Genomic DNA, 14,055 nt, shown 5'->3' with positions numbered 1-14,055 from the left:
ATATTTAAAAATATAGAGCATATATGCATTGAGTTAATGCTGTTAAAACCGGAATTTTGAAAATATAAATTACCTCATATGTTAGAAACTTAGAATACAATTATAGAAAGTAATAATTTAATAGGTATAATTCTCTAAATAATCACTTTATTTTTACAAACTTAACTTTTTAATCATTTGCTTCAAAATGTAACTTTTTAGTCCATCAACTTCTTTTAAGTGAGCTATGTTAGTCCTCCTTAAGCTTTGTTTGGATGGAGGTATAAAAAGGTTTTATAAAGTAAGATATAAAATATAGTAATGGGAGGTAAAAGGAAGTTTTAAACCCTTATTACTTGCTTACTTGCTTACTTGCTTGGGGCAAAATAAGGTAAATGGAGGTTATCAAACTTTGTTGTATTTGGTTTGAAGGTAATTGGAGGCAAGGTTATATAATTATATTACTAAATTACCCTTAGGATAAAAGATAAAGTTATAACTTCATTTCCTAAATTTCATGAAATTTACATAATTTTTTTCCATTGTTCACATAAATTTCTCTCTTGATTATTATAAGATTCCATTTTGTAGAATAAAAATAATTAATTAATAGTGGAAATTGCCAAAAAAAACCCTTTAAGTTTGTAAAATTGCCAAAAACACCCCGTTAGTTTTGCAATCCCCAAAATCCCCCTCCTTTTAAACTCTATGTTTTTCAAACCCCCAAACCCTGTAACGGATGTGAACGGAGTGAGTTTCAAATTTTTTGGACGAAAATGCCCTTGCATGGGGAGTCGTGGCTGCAGCCATCTAGGCGATTTGAGAGGAAGTGGGCGGTTTTCCGTAGGGTAATCCCGAGAGACGAATTTATTGGAGCCGTTTACTTGCGTTTTTTCTCAACTCACGCCTTCGACTTTTTCCATTTCCGAGTCGTCTCCGAGTTATCTCTACCGACGAAGCCTCAGTAATTGGCATTTCATCGCCTTTTTCCCTTTCCACCCAGTATCTCGAAGGAGAAGTCCCCCAGCACGAACTAGTTGGCATTTCATCGCTTTGCAAATCTAAGGTATTGAGTATGGTTTTATGTTAACTGCTCATTACAAAAGAAAGATTTTTTTCGGTTTTGTTTTTGTGCTCCTGCTTTTTGTTGGAAGATATTGAAGTCTCAGAGGGATTTCTACCGGGGTTTTTGTTAGTCTCGCAGGAGATTTCTGGTCGGGGTTTTTGTTTTGTTTTTGCATTTTTCGTATGTATACACTATTGAAATAGTTTTTTTCGATTGTTATGATTTGTGTAATATTTATAATGTATATTTCCCCTTTCGCTTTGATATGGTTGCAGCTTTTACAAAGGAGGTTGACGCTTTAAGAAATGAGATGTTACAGCTTTAAAAATTTGTTGTCTCTGCTTTAAGTATTCTCATCTCTGCTTTAAAAAAAATGGGTCTCGCTTTAACATTTTATATCACTCGCTTTAATAACCGAGAGTTTACCGCTTTAAAAACCTTATATTTCCGCTTAAACTTTTTGTCAATACTGCATGTTGAATGTGTTGTTATTGTCAGCAGCTTTGTGATTATGGCGGTCAACCCTAATTAATGGGCGATGCTATTTGACACCGGTTGCAGGAGACCTTAGCTGAATTGAAAGATAACATGACCCCTCGACACTCGGGAGATTATTCAAGGACACCGCTTGCAGCGTTCACTGAGTTGGAAGCTATATACCAAGAGAGGGCCCTTCAGGATCGGGAAAGCTCACCGAAGTTTCGGACCTCAAGATGTGGCCCTCGTTCTGGTCTCAGCGTTGCGATGGCGACGCAGCTGGTCTTTCGTAAGAAGAAAACCAGTCGGCGTCAAGGGCGGTATCTATCAAAGACCTCACGAGAGACACGAGACTCCATCAAGAGCACTCGGTGCAACTTGTTCGACAGAGGGAGAAGAAGATAATTTTGTCAAACTCCCGATGGTGTACCTCATAGGGGACGATCCCTCTTCCCAAATACATCATGCTCGGTTCCGAATCGGATCGTTGATTACGTCGATGATCTACCAGCCATGGGGCGATACGCATGGGCGCAGGCGACGTACAAGTGGATTATGGAGGATATTCCACAAGCAGCCGCCCGAGTGCAAGATAGATGCGCCGGGAAGAAGACCAACACAAGGTACATTAAGGGTTGCTCGGTCGCGCTTAACGTCCCGGTTTTACGAGATGACCGGAACGGGGAAGAAAGTCCGCTTTCGGCAAGATCCCAAGGATGCTCGTGCTACGGTGAAAGTACTTACCGGAAGCAAGCGACTGTGAGAAACGAGCTTGTCATCGCTCGATGGAAAAGAGGTAATAAATCATGGACAATGTTTAACATAAGTCTTTAATGTTTAAACATTTTATTTAGCGTTTAACTTTAGTATTTACCTTTTAAAAACTTATTCATACCTGGTTTAAATATTTTTGTTCTCCGCTTTAATTATATTCTATAACGTTTAAATATATAAACATTCTGTTTAAATATAGTTTTTTTATAGTTTAAAATGAATGATTTCACTGAAATTGTTTGGTTTACATATGTTAGTTTCCGAGATGGTTTCGCGAATCGTCAAGAAGAAATATTTGTTGGGGCCAACCGACGGATGGATGCCATTGCTCCCGAACCACTTGCTCAAGGCGGGGATGAGAGGGCAGCCTCATCGCTGCGACCGACGCCTGCTCTCCTACTTCCGACCCCACCACGCCGACGCATTCCTCGACACCGGAGAAGCCCTCCCCTACCCCGCAGATTGCAACAACCCCCTACCACGACAACGACAGTCCCCCCGATTGTGGCAGCCCTCCCGACCATGGCAGCCCCTCCGACCGTGGCAGCCCCACCGGTGACATTAGGCGAAGATGTAACCGCAACTCTTATGCAGGCATGCCAGATATTGATGACCAAGTTTCCTCGGCTTGTCGCTCGTGTTGAGGCTCCTGGAAGGACGTTTACAACCTGCTGCGCCATCCCTCGAAAGAACTGAAGCACCCGGGACGAACGAGGCGTCGGAATGTGACGACGACGACATCATCGGGAAGGTCATTCCAAGGCGGCCACATTCGAAGAGACTTGTGAAAAAGAGGAGGACAATACTGCCTCTGTCTCCACCGCCGGCTGACGATGAAACAATAGCAACACCATCGGCGGCTGATGCTGTTGTTGAGAAGGACATCATAGATGATGTGGCCGTTACCGCTGTTGAGAAGGTCGTTGACTCTCTTCTCGATGAAATCGGAACCGGCTGCCGAGATTGCGGCATCAAAGATGGACACAATCCCTGAAGATCAAGAACAAGTTAAGGGTGTGTCTCCAAATGATGCTGTTGTCATGACCACGGTTGAGAAGATCGTCGAATCCGTTACCGTGGCCGTGCCTCGACAAGATCAGCAGACCCAAGCGGGACACAATCCCACCACAACAAGAACCATGTAAGGATGTGTCTGCGGTTGATCTGCTCGCCGCCGTCCCCTCAGATCGAGCCGACACAATCCCACAACAAGAACAATCATGTAAGGATGTGTCTGCAGCTGATGCTCGCCGCCATCGTCCCCCGCGATCGAAGGAAGATGTCGCTCAAGACCCCGACCGAGCAACGAGAGAGATGATCAAGGCCATCAAAAATTGGACCGGACGGCTCGGAAAGCTTTTTATTCAAGAAGAAGAAATGGGTTGGCCTCGAGTCGTTTTAACAAATACGAGCGGGGAGTTGATGAGGATCTTCCTCAACCGCTCTATGGACTGGGTAAGTGTAAAGTTTTTTTATGATATTGTTTAAAGGTTTTTATTATAGTGTTTAACTATTACCTAATAGTGTTTAATACCTTTATGTTATCATTTAATTTTTTTCTACTTAACGCTTTAATTATATATAATATCATTTAACAATTGATAATATCATTTAAATATTTACAATATGGTCTTATTATATCCATATCGCTTTAACCTCGAAAGACTGTCGTGTGGAAGAATGACGTCACAAGACTCACACGCGACAAATTATACATGCCGCTTGAGGGGAAGGAGATGGTCATCGATGATGTGATGGACACTTTCGTATGCATAATACAAAAAGTCGCGAGCAAAAGAGTCATATCCTTACAAGAAGCGCCTCCATCACCGGATCAGCTACGCTGTTTATGTCAAAGCGTGACGACGCACATGACACAATTATGGCTATGATCGGGGATGCTCGCACAAACCGCATGAAGTTCAAATTGTCATCCTCCCGATAATCATGAATGGCCACTTCCATGTCGTCGTCCCGGACAATGATAAACAAGAATACAGTGCATTATTTTTTTCATGTCCGGGGTACGATAAGGACGCTGTTGGACATGGTAAGTTCTTTAATTATGTCCGATTAATATCCGTTTGGTATTTAAATCGGTATTCTAATCTCGACTTGCATATCTCGACAGATGAATCTATTCGACATTTGTGTCGATATGGAGTTCGGTGAGTCGGCGACAAGAAAGTACCCACTGCAGCACGACATAGAAACCCCACGCCAAAAACAAGGAAGCGTCGATGCGGTTTATCGAGCAATTACTTTGGGGTGAGAAGTTACGGCTACCGCAGACAGACGTTCCTTACCTCAGATTAAGGTATGTTACCCGCATACTTAAGGAGGGGAGGGCAGCCGGCGTCCATGACAAAGGGGGGTCGTCACAAGCGGGTTAAATTTTGTTTTTGAAGAACATGTCCTGTATATCTGAATGTCAATTTTGTTTTCGAATGTAAATCTGGACAAATTCAATTCATTGTTTTCGTGTTCGAAGAGCATGACTTGTATATCTTAATGTAAATTTTGTTTGTTTTGAATTGTAAAGCAGGTTAAATTCCATTCAGTTTCATTTCATTGTTTAATTTACGTTCTAATTGTGTACATTTCACTTTCATTGTTTAAATATACTATATATCGTTTAAACATCAGTTGAAATGTTTCAAATTACAGTGTATCCGTTTAAAATAACAATGTCTCTGTTTAAATACATTCAATTCGTTGTAAAGAGTAAGAGTTTAAATATAGAAAGTTGCCCATCAATACACAATGTTTCCCTGTCATCGTCGGCTTATTTACAATGCCTAGTCGGCGACAGTTTCATTGCAAGATCTACGATTGTGACCGGATCCATGGCAGCGGCTGCAATGTAACTCGCGGACATCAAACGCTTGCGACTCGATCCTCTTTCGTCTAGGCCGCCCAGGCTGCCTTCTCGTCACAGGCGGTCGCAAACGAAGCTCACGATTTCCGTCTGAAGGCCTGTCATCGTCGGGTATGGGGAATATAGCTTCCTTGTACGCCAGTTTGTAATTGTCGACGGTGAAGTACCCGCTAATAAATCGATGTACGTTGGTGTCTGTCTGCATTATTGCTGCGCAAGCGTGTTTGCAAGGGATACCATAAACTTGCCACCTTCGACATGAACAAGTTCTGATGGCGAGATCCACAGAGTTGCTGCACTGGTCGATCACTTCGTAACGATCATCGACACAACGACCAACACGAAGATTTCGGCTGTCCTCAACAATGATCTCTACCTTCGAATGTATGTCTGGGCATAAATAGGTCTCCCATTTGTTCGCTTGTTCACGCCGGTTACATAACATGCGCATCAACTTGAACCTGGCAAATAAGGTTAAACAAAGACAGTGATGGTTAAATAATTCGTAAACATGGTTAAACATTATTGTAAATATTTAAACGAAAGGATTAATATTTAAAGTCAGAAAAGTTTAATTAAACAAAGATTGAGAATGTTTAAAGGGTAACACTAAATGTTAAGTGTAAACCAACATTCGCAGACCTTATAGAGTCGACCATTTTCGTCACCGGTAAATGACGAGCTTCCTTGATCCAAGCATTGAACGACTCCGCGACGTTTGAATACATCTCACCCCAACGATCACCTCCGAACAGATAATTCGACCAATGTGCCATATCCGATTTATTAATCAACCAGTGATGAGCTTCGGGTGATGTGGCCTGCAGTTCATTCACGGTATCATCGAAATCTTTATGTTACCGTGCATAAGAATTAATGACGGCATTAATTCTTATGCACGGGATACCATAACCTTGCCACCTGCCCGTGCCACCTGCCAACAATTCAGATCAAACGAAAAAAATCTCCATTTTACGCAGAGACTTTGATAATTTACACGTTAATATTAATAGTTATACATGTAAAGATAATGTTAAACGGAGATGGCAAGTATTAAACGGATATGACAATTATTAAACATATTAGTAATATATTTAAACGGATAATAGCAAATAGTTAAACATTATTTAAACAATAGTTCTTCTCGTCGTAATACAACTTTACAACCATAAACGAGAAGACGACAATGGCACATGCTGTGCCTCGACAATAAAATCGACTACAGCTCATTTGAAGATGAAGTGCACTTGACCAATCCGATGGAAATCAATTTCATTTTCTGTTTGAGAAACCGATTTATATATTTCGGGTATGATAATGAGGAGAACAACAAGATGTAATGCAACTCCTTGGCATTGTCTATCAGAAACCAAGCAGAAAGCCCTTCAAAAGGTTGAACATGATGTTATTTGGCGCTTTCCTTTCCCACCATTTTCAAGGCCAAAAATGGGATTTCACAACATGGACCCATTTGAAGTGAACGGTAGGGGGTAAAAGGGAAGTTAAACACTAACGGAAGGGCTGTCCGGGGTGTGTAAAAGTAGGAGGGGGTTTTTGGGAAGTTTTGAAAATTACGATGGGTGAACAGTAATTTTCCCTAATTAATATCATTACTAGATTAATTAATATTACTATATAGTTTGACAATATTAACCACTAACTAATAAATGCTAGATATTTTTTAAAACAAATAAAATAAAATAATTTAGGATAAAGTAGACATTATTTTTGAGAAATAAGAGGTATTTTTGAGATTCACTAATAAAGGGATTTTTTTAAAAAAAATATAAGGGGTATTTTGGTTCACAAATTATAAATTCTTTGAAACCTCCCCAACCCACCACTTTGGAGGGTTAAAAAAAATGAGGGTTAGATGGAGGTTTTAGGTAAGGGTTTAGGGGCTTAGATGGAGGTTTTCCCCGTAAACCCTTACCTCCCTTAAAAAACCTCCATTCAAACATGAGTTTTTAAAAACCCTTACCTTACCTTTCCTCCATTTACCTCCAAACATGGGTTAGGGTTTAGGTTTAGGGTTTATGGGACAGTTACAATTTGAAGTAACAAACTAAAAAGATAAGTTTCAAAAAGTAGAGGGACTGTTCAGGTAATTATACTCAATTTAATAACCAATGATCTCGTAATCTACTGGAACTCGGTCTTTTGTGTAGTGTGTTTATTTTGGAGAGGATTTGAGATCAAACTTTAAAATCCATGCAAAGTGAAGGCACAAATATATTGAGGTATTAACTCCATCTTTATATACATTCTTGACTTCCCTTTAATAGGGGCACTTGTTGCCTATTTGTAAAATAATAATAATAATAATATTATAGATATAATATCCTTACCCACATAAACCCTTGCAAAACCGAATTGCCTAATTTGAAATATTCTTGATAATTTTAATAGCTTTTATTACCTGTTCAAATTTAAGGACTTAATATTGATTGTTGACAACAATTCAATAAATAAATAAAAAGAAATTTTACATTTTTGTAAGTTTTAGTTGTTTTACATAACAGAAGACATCAAATGATAATAACCTTATGATATATACAGCCTGGAAGATGAACATTATCTTTGGTGTTAAAGACACAATAAAAAGGTAAGATGAATGAGATCTTTACCAATAGGGCTCACCCTTGAGTTAATAGGAATATGTTCTATGGCAACCAAGTGAATCCATCCTGTTTTGTATGAAAGATCTAAGTTCCAAGTAAATTTTTTTTTTATTGTTATTTAATTTTAAAGGGATGATCCATTTGTATTCCTTTATTTACTTTCATGTATCTTCTTCATAAATTGACCGTGATAATGCTTTTAATTTCATCAATAATGAATGATATCTTATAATTAAAAGTTATTCATGATAAGTGTGATATGAGAGATAGAAGAGAAAGAATCAATCTTCATTAATTATGAACAAGTGTGATTATAGGCATACATATAGAAGCCAATGATACAAATGTACCCCACTGCCTACATACATACAAATATACAACATACATAACATACATACATATAACAAAGTGTATAATACATTTACAATCAAATACAACAAGCATGCCAATTTAGAAAGCCCAACAATAAGATTAAGCTTGAGACTCTTTTTTTCTTCTGAAAAAGTTAAACATTGGAAAGTGATTTTTTTGTCAAATAAAAAAAACAAATAATAAACATGCCCACTTAAAGAGGCAATTATATTCCTCCCTTTCACTTGCATGTTCTCTATGTTTTTACGTCTGTTGTGCGGCTACTTTTTCTGTCATTCTCATGTATTTATCATACTTTTATTTAAGTTTTATTTGAAAAGTATTGTTAACCACTATGGTTTACATAAACCTCCAAGACTGTCTACAAATTTGATGGGTAATAGATTTTTTTCAGTCACTGTAATTTTTATGGACAGATGAGTCTGTTCTTCAAAAACATAAAAAACAATTTCACAAAGTCTAAATGAGGCAAGAGTACAATTTTATAAAACTTATGTATATAACTCTAGAAAAATTGGTGAAATTTGCAACTTTTATGCTGCTCATCAATAAAAATCATCAACAAATGATAATAACAAGCTCAATAAATTTATGAAACTACTTGAATTTCTCAAAGTGGAAAATGTGAATCCATGGTTCATTGAGCAATGCTAAATCTAGATACAAACCTAGATTTTTTAATTCTGAGAATCACTAGGAACAAAAAGAGGAAGCTGATCAGAGCCTCTTCCCCTTACAAGGCGACCTGGCCTGTTATTTGCAGCATCGAAATTACTCGAACTTTTTGCCACATTTCCAGCCCAGACAGGACCTCCAAAGAATATAGAATGGCCGGTGTAAGTTAGTTCTGTTCGTGCACTTTGTGATGAAGACCCGGTTGTGCATTGTGAGGACACAAACCGACCGGCATTTTGATCCCAGTAAACCAATGTTCTTGAGTTCTCAAGAGCATTCATGTTGTTCGTCTTTGCTACATCTTCTGATTTCTTTCCAACAGCGATGCTGCTTCTATCGGTGCTTTTTACTGACAATGGAGAATGATTTGCAGATTGTTGGTAGATTGGATTAAAGTGTTTTGTGTTAGAATGCAGCTTTGATGATCCTTGGATTGGACTTCCCAAGCTGCTCGGAGTCTGAGGATGAGTTTCTCCGTCTTCTCTGCTTGCTTGGCTTGGTGTTAAAGACTTCAAAGTGCAAGGACCGCTTGAGCATTGATCGGTTTCAAACTGATGCCAGTGATTGACTGGTTTTAGTACTGATGACGATGCTCTTGCTTTCGCTGCAGCTCTTATGGCTTCATTAGAATCTAACTTTGCAAGCTTCCAAGCGCTGATACGTACCGGGCGTTTGGTCACCTTGTTTTCAACAGCATCTGGATCAACTGTTGAAGGTCGACTGCTGGGATCCAAATGAGGGACTATCTCATCCTGTAGTTGAAGGGCATAATAACAAAATTAATTAGATTTTCACATAGCAATTGGGGTTCATTCCAGTAATTTTCATAGCTTAAGACGGTGACATTTGTTCAGACGACAGGAATAATTTCTACATCTAGTAGAATAAGAAACTGGTCTAATTAAAGGCTTTGGATTTAGAAATGTGATAAAACAGAGAATACCAGTTGATCGACGAAACCCCTTGGAGGAGTACACCATGCCCCTCTATACTGCAATCCGAGAGAATTTTCACTTACGGCAGTTGCTGCAGAGCTGTTTGGTGTTGATGGAATACTTTGTTGTTCCAAATTTACAGAAGGGGCAGGTGGTTCACTCTGAGTTCTCATTGCCACAACGTACTCATAGGTTGTCATTCCCTGTAAAAGCATCGAAAAACTTTTTACAGTTAGCAAAGGTATAAGAGAATCAAGAAACATTAAGCAAAAGATGAGGCTGAAGAGATTAAACCTTTCTGATAAGCAGAATGTGGAAAAAGAATAGTTCCCCCAGTGGCACTGAAGCAAGCAAGGAAAGGGCGGTAGATAAGATCTGGAAAGAGAAGCTCATCATATTAAGGCATGAATGGATGGGATGACATCTAGATGGATAGCATGTATTTGTTTACGTTTTATAACCTTCCAAAGCATGAAAAAATAAGCCAGCATCAAGAACAGAAAAGTATCTACTTAAAAATGTTTAAACTAAAGGATAAAAATTTTTAAACTTCAGCATAAATCATTTGCATCATAAAGAACTTTGACAATGAAATGAGGAAACCCTTATGATGGACTGAAAATTTTCTTGCCATCAACAAGGAAAACTCTTGTAATCATTCATGCATAATCATCTTGAGTTCATTGTTTTATTACAAAGTATCAAAGCTTCTTCAAAGGTATGCAGGAAAATAAACAAATAGAGATCAATGAAACAAACTATTACAGAACATACCACAATGGTAGCAAAAGGAGCTTGGGAGAAGCCACTCCCTAGATTTTTTATTATCAGTGCTTCAGTTTCCCTTTTATCAACAAAGCCCCGGACAAGGACCGCAAGACCAACCCAAAATTCAACAGCAAGCTGATGAATGATTTAGTTAACCAGGAAAAATAATAATAACAATGCATCTAAGGAAATAAAAGGACCACATCTGGAAACCAAATATTAGAAGAAAGATGAAATAGATGCGGATGTTGATTTTTCCTATCACCGCAGTTTGCTACCTACCCATGCAAGGCTCATTGCCATAAGAAGAAAGAACGTGATGTAGTTTTTCCTTCCAACACAATTGTTCAACCACTGCATAAAATTTAATGGTTCAAGTTGATATTCTGGTAAAAACTAAAGAAATGTGAGGATAAACTTTGCCACATACCCTGCAGTGATGATCAAATCCATCCACGCACTTGTCACAACTTCTGCAGTGCTTGCTGAATTTTTGTACCTGTAAAGCAGTATTACTCCAAAAATGACAAAAATGGGAAAAAGTACTGATTTTTAAAAAACAGAAACTATTTTCACTCAAATTGTCAAAAGACAAATGATTTGAAGATTTGCCAAGAACATACAACACACACAATAAAAACAAGCTTATGCTATGGCAACCTTATAAAAACCGCTCACGGTCAAAATCATCGTGAAAAAGTCTATACACTGCTACATAGTGTAAGGAGGCCGTAATGTTATAGAACATATGAACACTCAGAAAGTATCCAATTTATGCATTTGGAAACTAAGATGTCAACTACATCACAAACACCAATTCTTGAGATCATTTAGAAAATGAGTTACGATGTCAGAAAGTAATTTAACTTATTACCTAAAGAGTTGGAAATCAAAAGTTTTCTAGTATGCCGATTGTAGTACATTTTACCTCTGCATTGCAAAGGGTGCAAAACAATGCGTCATCATTATTAGTTTGCTGTTCTGTATTATCATAATTTCTGCGGCAATCTTCTTTCACAATGAAGCCACAAAAGAAACCACAAATACTGGAGCAGCATTTCTTATTACGCCTCCTAGGTTTTTCTTTGGTCTCCAATGCTAATTTCTTGGGCTCTTCCAGAGAAATTGCATCCCCTTCACATATATAAAATTAATTCATCAAGCGTGTTTGGACCTTATTCAATAAGGTGAAATTGTTTAGTACAGCACTTACCAGGCAATTGGCCTTTATTTAATCCTGACTCCTCATCAAGATTGATTAATATGCCAGGATCAGATGGATCAATCCCAGTACATCTGACATACAGAATAAATACAGAAAGTGCCTGCAACAGAAATTATACAGTATGACTTTTGATGGATCTAAGTGTGGCAAATCTACTTAAATATACTCACCAGAAAACTATATACACCAACCGCAACATATTCATACAAACTCCTTCCAAGAAATGGTGCCAAAAAGACATAAAACGCAATTGACAGAATGAAGAACACTGATATGGCCACCACCTGTCAAATTAAAATTCATCAACCAAAGAGCCTCAGATCTGAATCCAAAAAGGAAAAAAAAATGTATAAAATAAAAGAACAACACTTAAGCACAAGTAAACTTGACCAAAATCAGAGGCTTAATTCTTGTAATCCTTCTTTACAATCAGAAGTATATCCTGACAAATTTAACTCCTCTGTTATTTAATACCAGTAGTACCATACCTAGCATTAAAAACTCTGTTCACTCTTTCTTTATACCTCCAATACAGTCACAACATTCCCATGATCAACATTCTAAATCATAGAAGTTGACTTGAACCTATTTGGCCTAATCAATTACAAAAGTATACCATGAAAGCAAATTTTGATGAATAATATACTCATACTACTGTGAATTTAATCCCTGCATTCATTACCTGTGATTTATCTTCCATCTTACATCTAATAACACATTAAACTTATGAATAGAAATAGATAATACAGAAAGTAGATATTGGCATTCTCCCGGCACTTAAAATGTAAATCCAAGTTAACTGATTAAGTGTATATATAATAACTAATAAAGTTATATAAAGATATAAATTGTCATTAAAAACAAGCTTCAAGTATTTTTGGACCCAACAATTGGTTTTTTCCTCAAAAGAAACAAAATAGGGAACAGAAACAGAGCCACTTCCTTAAGCACATTACCATTAAGCAGAAACAAACGTATTAATAATAGACTGAAAAATTCTCTCAAAAACAAATTATGATGAAAAGATTAAATGATACACTAACTTGTCCCAACACAAAAAATAAGAGGAAGAGGTTGATAATCCTCATTACAACAAATCAGAAAACAAATACTAAAATTCTTAAAAAATTGTTTGAAAGGAAGAATCTTTCAAACACACCAACACCAATCCTGACAAAAAATCAACAAACAAAGAATAAAAAACACATCTTGCGCGCATGTTCAACAAACACATTGCATCCAAAACGTCATAATGGAGAGGGAAAAAAAGGATTTTGAGAGGAAAAGTACCTGAAAGGTGTGGGCAGGAAGCTGCCAACCATGGCGCCTCACCATGGGAGGAAGATCAAATGCAGCACAAGAACCAACAGAATCACATCCAAAACCTCATCGACGAGATGGATCCAAAAACCATGGCCGCCCTCTTCGGGCCTTGAACTGTGAGCACTACTTCGAGGACCATAATCCAATTTTCAATTTTTTAGGGAGTTCCTGGTAAATTTGTAGTCTTAGCCTTCTGAAACTACTAGAATGCCCTTACCTCTTTATGTTAAGATAAAGATTTTGTTTAGGGTATAATTAGAAATTCAGTTATTTATTTATTTATTTATTTACTAAATCACTATATTGATAAGGATGAGCAGATACAATTATTTTGAATTTCAGGATTAAAAAAAAATATATTTTTAATAAAAATATTAATGAGATTTATTAATAAAACAATTCCACACTCTCGTGTTTGGTTAACTGAGAGTGCAAGATTTGAATGATTAATTCTCAATCAATAAACATGTTTGTTTTTATATAATTAATTAAAAAATAGTATTATTATATTTCTACTCACAGGTGGATCGTTGATAATTTAAGTGCAAAGAGATGTTTTGATGATAGTTCTAAGAGACACCTTTCTGAAAACAAATAAAGAACATCTCAGCAATTAATATTTAAATCTTTGACTTAATCATCCATTTTGGCTTTGATTGCTTTGACTGACACTTTAGAGGATTTCTTGGGAAATGGATCCAAAAGTCAACAAGTGTTTTCATTTTCATCCTCATGGAACTCTTTATTCAATATTTAATATCATTATTCTCCAATATAAAATATGGTATGTTTTTAGTATGAAAAATAAATTCTTTGACCAGACTGTTACATTTGGTTTACAAATTTAACATATAAAATTAACAAGCCTCATTTGTTTTAGCATTTTAATCATTGATGGCACATAAATTTTGGTGAAAAGAATGTGAAATCATCATTAAACCCACTTACATGATGATTAAAGG

The 14,055-nt window shown here is 37.2% G+C and overlaps 1 protein-coding gene across 1 annotated transcript; it reads right to left on the bottom strand.

Annotated features, from left to right (window-relative positions):
* Positions 1–8,727: 8,727 nt before the first annotated feature.
* On the bottom strand, positions 8,728–13,228 carry LOC120283475 (protein S-acyltransferase 21-like). Its single transcript, XM_039290169.1, has 10 exons — positions 13,061–13,228; positions 11,941–12,054; positions 11,759–11,870; positions 11,474–11,679; positions 10,976–11,044; positions 10,828–10,899; positions 10,552–10,680; positions 10,072–10,152; positions 9,786–9,980; positions 8,728–9,594 (listed from the first exon to the last, which is right to left on the bottom strand). Exons 1-10 carry the CDS (start codon positions 13,103–13,105, stop codon positions 8,845–8,847), a joined length of 1,773 nt encoding a protein of 590 aa, XP_039146103.1. The 5' UTR covers positions 13,106–13,228; the 3' UTR covers positions 8,728–8,844.
* Positions 13,229–14,055: the final 827 nt, after the last annotated feature.

This window comes from Dioscorea cayenensis, chromosome 19 (assembly GCF_009730915.1).
Source record: "Dioscorea cayenensis subsp. rotundata cultivar TDr96_F1 chromosome 19, TDr96_F1_v2_PseudoChromosome.rev07_lg8_w22 25.fasta, whole genome shotgun sequence".
NCBI lineage: Eukaryota > Viridiplantae > Streptophyta > Magnoliopsida > Dioscoreales > Dioscoreaceae > Dioscorea > Dioscorea cayenensis.
Note: the sequence above shows the minus strand (reverse complement) of the source record. Positions and strands in the feature narration are given on the sequence as shown.

What these genes read in the sequence shown, in the direction of transcription:
- LOC120283475 (XM_039290169.1), bottom strand. Translation starts at nt 13,105, where the DNA reads ATGGTGAGGCGCCATGGTTGGCAGCTTCCTGCCCACACCTTTCAG. An exon ending in GCACCCTTTGCAATGCAGAG is followed by an intron (nt 11,045 to 11,473) that starts GTAAAATGTACT and finishes ACTGCTTTACAG; the next exon opens with GTACAAAAATTCAGCAAGCA. An exon ending in CTCCTTTTGCTACCATTGTG is followed by an intron (nt 10,153 to 10,551) that starts GTATGTTCTGTA and finishes TTCTCTTTCCAG; the next exon opens with ATCTTATCTACCGCCCTTTC.